Here is a 13,237-nt window from a genome sequence, read left to right on the forward strand (position 1 = left end):
GAAGTAATGTTATATTTCACTGGTTAGTTAATCTTTAATTTCTACGACGACTTTTTCTCCATATTATGTTACAGAAGACTAACTATTGTAGTTGCCATGTGACTCTATATAGTTCTACTGCATTGTTGATTATTCCGTTCCGGTCCCTAGTCGCTGTTCTCGCAATTAGTAAACATTGTGTATTTCAAGTGCGTTGACTGGCAAGAAAGATAGCGTTTTGATATCGTACTTTACACTAATAACAGAGACATAAAATTGCTGTGTTTTATTGTTGAGTGAACTATGTTTAAACATGGATTCATCGTCAGATAGTGAAATTGTTGCAGTACCGGTTCCAAAATTAATTTATTAGCAAATTGTTAAAACACAGGCTATTCGCGGTCAGTAAAAGAAAAAATTATTGTAGTGTTCACTGTACTGTGAGTCCTTCATATTTTAGTGTTTCTCACGGAGGCGAATACGCCTATTACATTAAAAAGCACGTGAACTCTGTGCAGAAAACTGCTATAGATCTTATGATAGGCTAAATTGTTGACAAGTCTAATGTCTTAGGTTAGCTTCTTATATCCCGACTTCCCTCGCAGAATACCTAGCAACTCAGCTGACAGTAGAGACACGGTATTAAAGATATCGCAAAGGAAGTATTGTTCCTTTAAACAAAATATTTAGCTTTCGGATACGCAATACAACACGCATTCAAATAGCGGTTTCGAAATCCCGCGCGTTTTCTACCTAACAAATGGCGGCTTTCTGCGGCTTCAATTTGGGAACATATTTCTACGAGACGATAAAAGTCACCCTCGGCTCCCTTTATTATGCATGCGCTATCGGTGAAGAAATTCCGCTTCCGGTGTGATGCTGAGCCCCGTTGTAAGCAAAAAAATGTTTTATTTACCGCAATCCAGATATTCAGTGTGTTCCATTAATTACATTACATCCTCAACATCTTATTTTGCACTTATTTAATGCTAACGTATTATTGTTTTTATCATGATTTATCTTAAATGAATAATGTCTCCATGTATCGTCTCTTATTTTCTCAAAGATAATTTCTGTAAATATTCCTCATAATTTATATATTATTTTCTGTTAATGTATTGTGCTCTATTTTTGCCCTGTAAATATCTTACATTTGTAACATTGCATCTTATAGTCGTTATTTATTATCCTTATATTTTGCCATAACCTAAATCAGTGGTTTTCAAATATGGTGTGTGATGAACCCTTTGAAGCTTACATTTCATTTTGGTGGACCTCCAGTGTTTTCTGTAATAATCTGGTAATCATTTTGTACTCATTAAACATTTGCATAATGTAGTGAATTAACTACCCTTAATAAGTTGGTAGCTATATTAAATATCAGTTTTAAGTTTTGAATATAATATACAAATACAAGGTTATTTTATGTTTTATCATATCTTTACTGTCAAAAATGAAACCATACGGTTTCCAGTGGGATGTTTCTTTTGCTGTTAAAATTAACATTACAAAGACTGGGACTTTCAAACTACCTAGTACGACTAGCACCGGTCATTTTGACATGCACGTTTTATCCTAAATTTCTGTCTCATTAGCAGCTTTCATTTGAAATATCGTCTTATTACAGACTTAGTGGGTATAATTAAAGAGTTGCGAGTTAATATTTCCAGAACAAAATTTGAGACCACAATACACTCTTCTTCTAAGAAGAAATTGTTATGTGTAGATGAAGAAAATTTGTTTTATTAACTGTGTATAAGTACTAGCATATTAATTCTGCCATTTCTCAAATACAATTCTGTTCTTAACATCATGTTCACTCAATTTTACATTAAATATTTTTGACATATATATTTTGTGTTTTCTGAATTTATCTATAGTCTATTGATTATTATAATCACATCTTGCACACACACATGTACATGATTCTACACTTTGCACACACATACATGATTCTTTCAGAATTTGTTATACTTTGCGCAGACATGTGATGTCTTATTTCTGCTGTGACACCCTCCAATCTGACAGGTCTTTCTCTCCGGTTTCCTGGACACTGCTGGAATATATAATCTCGCGAGATATAATTAAAATCACCAGTCTCATTTTCATCTTCGTCACAAACACTAACTGGATATTCTCTTTCCTAATCTATTTCTGACAGTGTTTCTAAATAATGCAGAATTCTTCATCACTCATAATCTTTCATAACAGAAGTTCATCGCTCAAACCCTTTCGTGCCATGTTTGCAAAATAACTACAGTACATGGCAAATAGAAATCTTGAGATAGACTAATGAAATACTTCACACAGTTGCCAAAAGAATTGCCGCTGTTATCCAGAATAAATTGACTATATTGTAATGTCACAGGAAAGCGGTTATAAACTCCCTATTGTCGTTCTTATGTTTGAGTATCAACCAGTCTACATAAAGGGAATATTTTCGGTAATATGAAAGACTTGCCACATACATTCAGTAAGCTTGTTACATGGGGACAATGTAGGCCTATTGAGTTCATTATTAGGAGGCGTAAGACGATCATAAAACAGCAATATTTGTAGTTTGCTGCTGCATGAAAATAAGACAGTGCAGACCAGTAAAAATGACCCATGTTCGTCCTTCTAGGTAACTGTACTTTTATCCCCATAAATAATGATAGGGACTTGACATTTTCAGAGGATCTAAAAAGAGTAAATTCAATAAATGTCCTGAAGGACTAGCTTGTTGAGCAAATACACAGAGGAGGTACAAATAAATTAAATATCTAAATGAGTCAAATGATCGGTTGGTTCTTCTAGTGTTAAACAAGTTTTTTATACTTATAAAATTATTAGTGGAATGGTTGAAGTCGCTTTGCGAAGTCTGGCTGAATTGTAGGTACTCTAAAGCTGCAGTTTGTTTACGGCGATCATTGCTTGGAGTTGCTGGCTGTTAAAATGAATGCGCACTGTTTCTTTACAGCGATGATTGTTGGACGCGGTGCAGAACGCTGGAGGTTGCTTCTGAAGCAAATTCAGGACGCATATCACTCCATACATGTTCAATAATCGATTTTTAGAGAAGGCCATGTAGAAATATTTAATCGAGTTAAAGTAGCAAAACAAATGAGAATTGACAGCGATTTACACTGATAAAGAAACCACTTCCTGATAATCATCGCCAGCATTTATAATCGCCGGCGATGTGCGTCCGGTGATGATCACCATAAACAAACCGTAGCTTAAGTTGCAAATCTACCTTAAGAATATGTTTACTTCTATACTCGTATTTGTTCTTCAAGAAGACCAGAGCAGAAAATGTACTCTCACTGAAATATACTGATGCAAATGGCATTAAGTGCAGTACCATGGATAAATATATAATAGGATGCGAAACTCACCCAGTTTCCCGTAACACATACTAGAGGCGCTGTTGTAGAATTGATCGTGCTGCCATCTATATGCGGTTAGAGGCGTTATTACATCCAGCAGCGCACCCAAGTAGCGAAAATAATAACTAATTACTCCGCGTATCTAGCAGCGCGCCTGGCGGCGAAAAGTTGAACTATATGCAGTAAATATTCCTCCTCCCCCCCCCCCCGCCCCAAACCCTCAATTTAAAGTAAAACTTAAAAATTTTTATTCCTCGCATCATCTTTCACTGAAAATTGTTATTGGAGCCAATAGTTGGAAGAGACGGTCTATTTTACACTACCTTATAATGTAACTACAGCCAAACAGGGACAGAAAATAAAAGAAAACAAGGTTAGATAATTGGGATTTTATTCTTTAGGTAATAGTGTATAGTGCACTTTAAGTCTGTAAAAACTAGTTACATAATTGAAATTACTATATTACTGTATACTATTTTACAATACATTCAACAACACAATATTGACAAGGTCCATCATATCACTGTTTAACATACACTACATGTGCACTAGGGTTACCAGATTGTAACAATTTAAAAGCAGGTCATTTTAAATGAAAAAGAATTTTCCATATAAAAGCAGGGCATAATAGACTAACTTGATACTTGACGTGACGTCTTTTTACATTCTGTTATATAATTAGGTAATTTGTTTGTCTTTGTACAATAAAACTGATACAAAACTATTATCATGAATAGAATTGAAGTATACGGATTCTAAATTAGCTTTTACCTTATTTAATTTTCGGATTGTTAATACTTCTCTGGTGACTCGACTTGTTTGAGCAAGGATTTTACAAACATAATTCCTCTAATGGACCCCAACTCAATAGTTACTCTCTTTTGTCCATTGGGAATTGGCAAGAAAGAAAAGCAGGACAATTTCTGATTTTTACGAACCCTGGCAGGATGCAGGACATGTCAAGCGAAATCCAGAACATCTGGTAATCCTATACACACAGATACACTTACATATTTAGTGTGCAGTACATTGGTAAAGTCTAAACAACAAATTGAATAATTGAAATTGTGGGGCCCAGTCGGATAAGAGAAAAAGCCACATCTATATATTTATATTTTGGAATGCTCTGCCATCTGTGCTCGTTTACAGATGTAAATGATACCATTTGAATAATGTGTTGTCATATAGTTTAGTCAGAACATATTTCTTCACATTCCAATGAGATATCCTACGTATCAAAATTTATGGTTTGTCCCCTTGTCTGCCTGGACCCATCAACTATTGGTTAGTCAACTGTCCAAAAACAGGTTTGGACCCTACAAGTAACACTCATGGGACAATCAGAGCAGGAGGTAATGAGTAAGAGTGGCCAATTCCTTTCTCCCCTCCGTTGCATACATCGCTGACTAGATACATATTACATTAATCGGATTTCAGATACTACAAAAAAATGTTTGATAATTGAAACTGTCATATTACTATCTACTATTTTGCAACACATTTTAGAACACTTTTCTAGGATCACATCTAAGGTTCTTAGACATTGTTGTTTGGCATACACATAACGGTAACGTATACCAAAATGTTGTATGTACTGAGGGTCAGAGTGAAATACATGAGCTGCATCACTTACTTGCATTATGTTGGGCAAAAAAGTTTACTAGGTGAACTGAAGGTATGTTAACCCCCCAACTTCCAAAGTCAAATATCTCTCTTACATACACACACATGTACCACATACTGTAACTTTGCTCCCTATAATTACACAATATATTTAACATTTGCTAAAAACATTTTTTTCTGGGGCAAAAAAAAATAAATAAAAATATAAAAAATAATAAAAAAAGCTATGAACTTTTCACCAATATGATATTATACCTTTTTGTTACACACAATATGAGCTATTTACACTACTTTAAAGACACTGCAATTTTTTCTCCAGTCTCTTCACCTTTGCTTTCAGAGCTGCCATTTTTAGTTTGTTGCTCCTGGGTGAAGATGAGAAGTGAGGACTCGAGAAAAGTTTTCGTTTTGCAACACCAGGACCTAAAGATTACGAAATTAACTTCAGATTAATCTAATTGCTGGGAACTATTTTAAATAAAAAATGAAACGTGACAACACCTTTAGCCTTGTTAAGTTAATGTAGGCCTAACAAAAGGCATGCAAGCTATGGATAGGCTATATAACATACTACAAAATTGACAATACATCAAAATGTGATCAATATTTACCAAGTTTGGAAGGAGGTGTAGCTGAAGCTGAAGGAAACTGTTCCATCTTGGATGTATTCATGTCAGTATCTAAGGAAATAAATGATAAATTGAAGCAAGAATTGAACAGACTTTGTGCTCCATTCATTTCAAACTGCTCTTAACTGTACAAATTATAACTCATATAAATGTTAAGTAATAGTAACAATCCAAAAGTTTAATGCTGCAACAAATTTGATTGTGTTAATCTGAATTGTTCGTTGTAATGTAATATAAAATATTTTTTTGCTAATAGGCTGGGCTATAGAGGACAACTGACACTAACAGAAAGGGATAATCAGCAGAGGTGTTGGGATATTAAAGAGAAGTCAGTAAGAGGGAATGATAGTGTACTTCGTGTGCCAGGGAGACTTGTCAGAATATCAGTTGCAATATCTATCGTCTGGTTCAAAAGTGCGACAACACAAAAAAACAAGTTTTGAGATATCTTCAGTTGAAAGTTTCAAATAAATCCCCTAAAAAGGGACAGAGTTGTGGTTCATAACCACGACAATTAGAATTGAGTCAGTATTCAGGACGAGTATATCACGATCTTCCAGTTCATTATTAATAGATTTCGAAATGTAGTAATAATGAATTAATAAAGTCCATAGTTATAATTACTTCTAAAGCAGTTTATTTCGTTTTTATTCTTTTTGGTTGTAAATATGATTTATCTCAATACTGAATCGGAAAGAGCTCCGAAAGGGGCTTTCAGTAGTATAAATAACTAAAAAATGGCAATTTTTGAGTTGTCGCACTTTTGAACTGGACGATCAATATATAACAAGATAAACACCCTGCCCTGTAGTTAAGAGGATTTGTTATTATTCGCTACTGTAAAAGAATGAAGTATGAAAACTGCAGACATATGGCAGGGGGCAATTAACTTAAATGATTACTAGCATGTTACCAGGCTCACAAGACAGTATCGCTTACCTTCAGCTGTGGGAACCACATTGAATAGGAGCGATGGTTGCTGATAGCCCCTCAGCTGTTCACCAATCATACTGTTCCCTGTAATAATCACAAAAAAAAACGAAATATAATTAATTATGTATTTTGAAACATGTAATGTAAGAAGAGCTGATGAGGAACTAAGGCATTCCTTGAAATCCATAAACTTGACTAAGTGGAATAATTACCTTGTTGGCATGCATCTTTATTCATCCCGGCATATGCCGTCGAAGCAGTAATCTTTGAAGCTGGAGTACTCATAGGAGCAGGAATTGTTTGAGGCATAGCTGCCAAGCCTGCAGCCTACTCAGTTGCAGCTTGTAAACCTATGAGACTACGCGTACCTGAAAATAAAGAAAAGAGTAATGAAATCGGAAATTTTAAACATGAATGACATAAAAACATTGCTAGTGTACTAATTACCTTCAGCAGCTGCAGAATCAATCTTCGCCCTCCTAGCATACGTCCACAAAGTCTTGTGATGCCTGAAAGTTGGGGTAGACCCCAGTGATAAGGTCGCTCGAGGCATAACTGGGCTAGATGGTGGGCTCCGGATTTTAGGGTTTGATGGCACCACTAATCCATTAGCATGAACAGTGGGCACTGCAGTTTGCTTAAGTATCACTTTTTGTGAAGAGCTATAATAGTCAGACTCAATGAAGTGGTCCATGCAGATTCTCAACCTGTGTGTGGCATCTGCGGCAACTCGATACCGGTCCTCTAGCCCACAAAATCGGAGCCACTTCCAACACCTAAAGCAATGGATTACAATTACTAATGAGATAAAGTAGAAGAAATATTGAATAGAAATCATGCAAAAATTGGGGAAAAAAAAATAATAAGTTATCTGCTGCATTTGTGTTATTTTAAGAGATGTCTAATGCGCATCACTAGGTGGTGAGTGACCATTGGAAAACTGGTAGCAGCAACAGATATTGGGTACAAACTAAATTAAATATTAGGCCTAAGCTTATTATTATTATTATTATTATTACTACACATGATTGAGAATTTCTCCAGAATGGCTAACTACATCAAAGAAGGCATAATTTTATTTTCCATAACTGTGAGATGTTTATACTAAAAACCACGTGGCTTTAGTTTGCAGCCATGTGGCCTAATGCTACAATTCAGGTTTACGAGGTTTCATTTTCAGCCTTCTTACTCTTTTTCGTCAATATTTCACATTTCGTTACAGTTTGACTGAATTTCGGAACCATCTAAATTTATACTCCTACTATAATCCTAAATAAATTAGCAGAAAGCAATGCACAGCTCGTCTAACCTACTTCACCAAAAAGTACATTGTTTTCAAGTGTAAGGTTTAGGCTACACAGGACACAATAATAATACTAAAGCTTACCTCATAGGTTCCTGAGGAAAATAGAAAAAAAGCTTCCCTCCCACAGTATTAACAGTCTTGCATCCAGGCGCTGAGCATCTTCCTCGAATCTTTTGCATTTTTCTGGAATCCATCTTGCCTTCATAACGCTGTTGGCTAGTCATCGGCCAACGTTCTGACTACTTCGTATCGGAGAGTGGAGAACGCTGGTCCTCACGTAGTTCTATGATTTACCACCTACGACGTCGGGCGCTGATCACCTTATTTCAGAATACCGCATCTAGATCGTGCTGTCCGCAGTTTCGCATCCTATTATATATTTATCCATGGCAGTACTGCAATCCAGAAAACATTGAGATATACTGGCGAGTCATGCAACCAAGATTGCAACAGAGATGTTTTAGGAAACACAATTTTTAACCACGATATCAGTAGATAATTCTAATAATTTTAAGAGACCCTTTTCTTTGGTCAAACTATTAATTGTTTGTCATCGGGAATGAATTTTTCATACAATTGTCTTTATTTGATAATATTTCCGTAATTTTAATGTCAATCAATGAAGATACTTTTATGCTTTCAAACATATTGGACGAAAGTCACAGAGTGGAACATTAATCGAATTCTCGATTGATAACTCAGCAAGACCAGTTTAATTTCTTTATTGTTGCTTTAGTCTTATCCTGAATGCTGAACACAGTTGGATCCTAGAGATTAAAATAAAGAAAAATAATAATAATATCGGATATGTAAGCAAGAGTTTCAAGCCAAGAGAAGTCCTTGGACAAACTCATTCCTGTTAAAATCTCAGAAGTGTGAGATAAAAAATATTTCAGCCAGCTGATATGTCACAGAATGTGATGAAGTTAAATTTAGTTAAAATAACGTTTGAAAACATACATTGGTTCCACACAACCAGGTGGGCAACCACTTGCTTAGGTAATTTGTCAACTATGAATGCCATAAATTGTGTATTAAGTTATACTTCAATATTGTATAGCATTGTTACATGTTTTAATAATTTTTGTCCTGTAAACATCTTACAGATTATTGTAATACAGTTTCTTGATGGTTTCTTGTCCATTTTGTTACTCAACTGTGGAATAATAAATAATAATGAATATAGGTCTATGCCGGTAATAATAAAAAAATATATATTTTCTTTTTTCCGAGATGTTCCAGTCGAGCCAAACCACTACTCTCTATAGAGTTCAAATAATAATCTTTGGCCTATATCCTACTTCATCTTTCAAACAAATTAATTCAATTTTTAGCTAAACTAGTGCTGAAGTAGTTCCCCGCTTATATACATGTTGCATATACGAATCTGTGACAGGTTAGATTTGGTTAGTTTAGGCTTTTGTTATGCCATGCATATATTTGTCTATGATGCATATACGATCAACTGTATCTACATAAAAAGAATCCGTTATAAATTCAACAATTTTCACTTCCGAAATCACCAGAATTACCTCAGCGCTAGTTTCGCCGCTTTATTAACTTAGGAATATCTCTTCGAATTGTTAACAAGGTTGAGATCACTCTTAATTTTACTGGATGTGATGCCCCTGGTTTTATAAATTTGCACACAAAGTGTCTTGCAGCCCCTCTGAAGTTGACACCTACGTTTGGTGATATTTATTTGCATATCACGACATTCATAAGTTGGTTTACAGTTGAAATATCCAGAACTACCTCAGCGCTAGTTCTTGCCGCCCCTCTGAAGTTGTAGATGGAATATTGTGTTGGCCAAGTTTAATATCAATACTATCACCAGAAATTAACTCTTAATACATATAGCCTATCAAGACTTATGAGGAAATATTCTGGAATACAATTATACGAAAATAAGGTTTGACTTGGATAACGGGAGCTGGAGTAATAATTGCGAAATCTACCAATGCACTGTTATTATAATTACGTAACTTGTATCACCGAAATGTAAATAATATATGATTGCAGTGTTGCCAGCTCCAAATCGAAAATTTCCTCGATGAAACAGGCAAAATTTCCCCAAATTTCCTCAACATGTCTGCAAACTCTGGATTTGTGCAGGAAATGCCGGATAAAGAAAAAAATAGATGATTTGATAAGACGTAAAAGTGCTGTTTTGTTCATTATAATACCCGTAAAACTTCCACATTACCCCAATATTGCTTTATAATATATTTTGCCCCAATATTGCTTTATAATATATTTTGCCCCAATATTGTTTTATAATATATTTAAGCTTTAAATTGTGACTAACGAGTGCAAAGTAATGTTTAATTCTAAAATTAATCTGAATGAAACGGACATTCACTTTTATTTAGCATTTTTATGGTTAAGTGTTTTTGGAATTATACTGGGAATGTAGAAGCACAATACAAATTGAAGAGAGCAACTGCATTCTAAACTTTCATGTTATTTTATTCGTTAAAGTATAACGGAAATACAGATTCTATCATAATACTGATTTATTTGAAACACATTATGTGAGTGAAGTTTGTTTCTTCTATAGCAAAACAAAAGAGTGATTAGATGTTGGTAACAGTAGGTTTGAAAAGGGCAACAGATTTTTGTAAGCAATGAGCTGAAGATTATAATTAAATAAATAAATAAATAAGAAAGATTGATTGGTATTGGTGAAGTAGCAATAATTTGAAATTTAAATTTTCTTTCGCGTACATGTTCTAATTTGTCAATAACTATCATTCTGATCGGCCAGTACAAACGAATCTTATCACTTCGGAATATGTATAAGACTTTCTTGTGTTAAAAGTTGTGTAATCAAAATGTAGAATTTTATCAGTTGGATAGACAGAAGATGAGCTGTGGAGAGACGGAAGACAAATACAAATCTCATGAATAACATAATATTTTATTGAAAATCGACTTGAGAGATGTGTATTTATAACACACGTGTATCAAAGAAAGAAAATATAAAGCGTTCAATTTTTTATTGTACATTTCTTCTGTGGATTTAATTGAAAGCCAAAAATTCCTCAAAAGTCTAGTATTTTCTTCAAATCCTCAAAATTTCCCTCTTCTTTACAGAAGCTCCCTAATTTGAGGAAATTTCCTCAAATCTGGCAACACTGTATGATTGTGACGAAGGTGAATCTAGCATGCGGTGAATAAAACAATTTTTATGCTTACAACGGGGCCCAGCATCACACCAGAAGCGGAAATACTACACCGATGGCGCATGCGCAAAAAGAGAGCCGAGGGTGACTTCTATCGTCTCGTCATATTTCTCACTTCTCCGCTACGGCGTGGTAGGGGCTCGGATATTCTAGAGTTTAACCATAACCTATAACCAAGTATAGGCTCACTTCTGTTTTCTGAGCTCTGACAATTGCGATTCTCGCTTGTTTCCGTTGTTTGATTCAGAGAGAATAGAAGTCTTTCTATTCTCTCAGGTTTGATTTCTGCTTCTTTTCTCGTCTGTATCACAATAGCGTGGAGCGGCATATTGGTATTGCTGTTATGAACTGGAAAATATTGGATCAAAACGAAATCTTGGGGCTAATTTCTCTTCGTTCGAAAGAAACCTTTTGCTGGAAATTATTTCGCAGTATAAACCAATTAATGAGAATAAACAAACAAACGGATCTAAGTTGAAAGCGAAAAGTGAGGCTTGGCAGAAAATAGCCTATACCTTTGTATGAACTTGTGGTCTGTCAAATCACAGAAATCATCCGCTCTGTTCATGTATTCATGGATATCATTTTATAAATAATCAAGACATGTAAGTTCAGCATGTAACGCACCAGCCATACTGAATACTTCTATGCTAACAGAGAGTTAAATGATTTAACTGCATTAAATTGGGCAGTTAAATTAACATAGGTTTTAACAGCCTGTTAGTACTAACAGTAGTTGAAGAAATGCTTCAACTGTTAAGTTTACAGTTAAAAGGAATAACACACGGTTATAATTTAACAAAGGTTGAAGAAACCGACCCTTAATCTGGGTAAGTTTACTGTCCATTTTAAACTACAGAATGTATTCCTAAAATTCTATATTACAGTAAAGTCATTCTGCTTGATTGACCAGAGATAAGATAAATTGTAATGAGTTATGAGGCTTATGATACTAAACAGATGACATCATTGTTCCCACATGATGTTTAATTATACTGTGGCTGAAAATACTGTATCAGATATTTTGAGACTAGCCCTGTATCGGTGTGATGTACAGGGACATCATTTTAGTTTTACTAACATTTCTAATATTAACTTGGCTATACCTTTGGATTTACGGTTGAGAACCGGAAACACTGTTTGCTACCCCCTTCCACGACTGGAGTTCGATGATACTGGCGTAAAATACAAACAAATCACTTTATTAGATGCAGGAGGGAAGAAAAGTAGTTCATCCATTTAAGTAAACTAGGAAATATCGCGATTTTGAGTTCGATAAATAATCTATATATATAATTTGAACTGGTAATGGAAATTACGGCAAAACCGCTGAACGGATTTTAATAAATGACCCCTCATTTTGAATCTTGGAACTCAAAGTTTTTCAGAAAAATAGTAGTTTTCAGTAAAACGTCAATTTTCAACATAATTTTCCTATTTTTCAAAATCCATCTGTCGTCAGTTTTGAGAACTAGCTAATTGCATTTCAGAATAAAACAAAACACACACTACAATAAACAATATTACACGAAGGCCATGATCTGCAAGAATGCTGACATATTTAGAGCTCAAATTAAATTGGTTAGGCCTGTTAAAAACTTACTTACTAAAAATAATTTACAGGTTCGATTCTGTGGTGTGTAATTTTCTGGGTACAACTGTGTATTGGATATTAAAAACTACAAAACTTGAGGTGGTTTGATGACATTATTACCATTAGAAATGAAATATTATTGTAGTTAATGCCATGATGTGACTATTTTTCATTAATTATACATATTAATGATATGAAAGTGAAACGTTTTGGGGTTATATAAGTAGACGTAAAGAATAACTTAAATTAGATTTCGATTTCTATATTTTACTGAGTGGCGGCTATATAGTATATGTTACTGAAAGCTATAAAACTTACGTAAGATAATAATATTATTAAAAATCAAATATTTTTACAGTTATTAATCAAGTAGGGTTGGGTCTTTTTCATGTATTTAATGGCAGTAAGGTGTAGATATTTATATGCGTGGTTCTCTTCAATATTGGCTCGAGAGAGAGTATCTTTCATTATTATGGAAGTAAATAACTTTCAGAATGTCTGGTATTCTTCATTGAAAATAAATCTGAAAAATGTTTATTTGAACGTCTAATGAACTTAGTTTGCAGCATTTGCTGCACAAGCCACTAGTTTTCATTAGATTTTGCTTAATCAAAATACAG

At 34.4% G+C, this 13,237-nt stretch overlaps 1 protein-coding gene across 2 annotated transcripts; it reads right to left on the minus strand.

Annotated features, from left to right (window-relative positions):
- Positions 1-5,236: 5,236 nt before the first annotated feature.
- On the minus strand, positions 5,237-8,222 carry LOC138698399 (uncharacterized). Of its 2 annotated transcripts, XR_011331864.1 has the most exons (6): positions 7,920-8,222; positions 6,980-7,308; positions 6,745-6,900; positions 6,539-6,616; positions 5,582-5,650; positions 5,237-5,393 (listed from the first exon to the last, which is right to left on the minus strand). XR_011331864.1 is itself a non-coding variant. In XM_069824273.1 (5 exons), exons 2-5 carry the CDS (start codon positions 6,839-6,841, stop codon positions 5,263-5,265), a joined length of 375 nt encoding a protein of 124 aa, XP_069680374.1. In that variant the 5' UTR covers positions 6,842-6,900; positions 6,980-7,401; the 3' UTR covers positions 5,237-5,262. The 2 variants fall into 2 exon arrangements, 1 of the variants encoding a protein (XP_069680374.1); XM_069824273.1 differs by lacking the exon at positions 7,920-8,222 and having other exon boundaries at positions 6,980-7,401.
- Positions 8,223-13,237: the final 5,015 nt, after the last annotated feature.

Source organism: Periplaneta americana, chromosome 4 (assembly GCF_040183065.1).
Source record: "Periplaneta americana isolate PAMFEO1 chromosome 4, P.americana_PAMFEO1_priV1, whole genome shotgun sequence".
Classification (NCBI taxonomy): domain Eukaryota; kingdom Metazoa; phylum Arthropoda; class Insecta; order Blattodea; family Blattidae; genus Periplaneta; species Periplaneta americana.

Excerpts from the sequence above, each read along its gene's own strand:
- LOC138698399 (XM_069824273.1), bottom strand. The coding sequence starts at position 6,841 with ATGCCTCAAACAATTCCTGCTCCTATGAGTACTCCAGCTTCAAAGATT. Across the intron at positions 6,617-6,744 it reads TAAAGATGCATGCCAACAAG|GGAACAGTATGATTGGTGAA; the intron begins GTAATTATTCCA and ends TGATTATTACAG. Across the intron at positions 5,394-5,581 it reads TACACCTCCTTCCAAACTTG|GTCCTGGTGTTGCAAAACGA; the intron begins GTAAATATTGAT and ends CGTAATCTTTAG.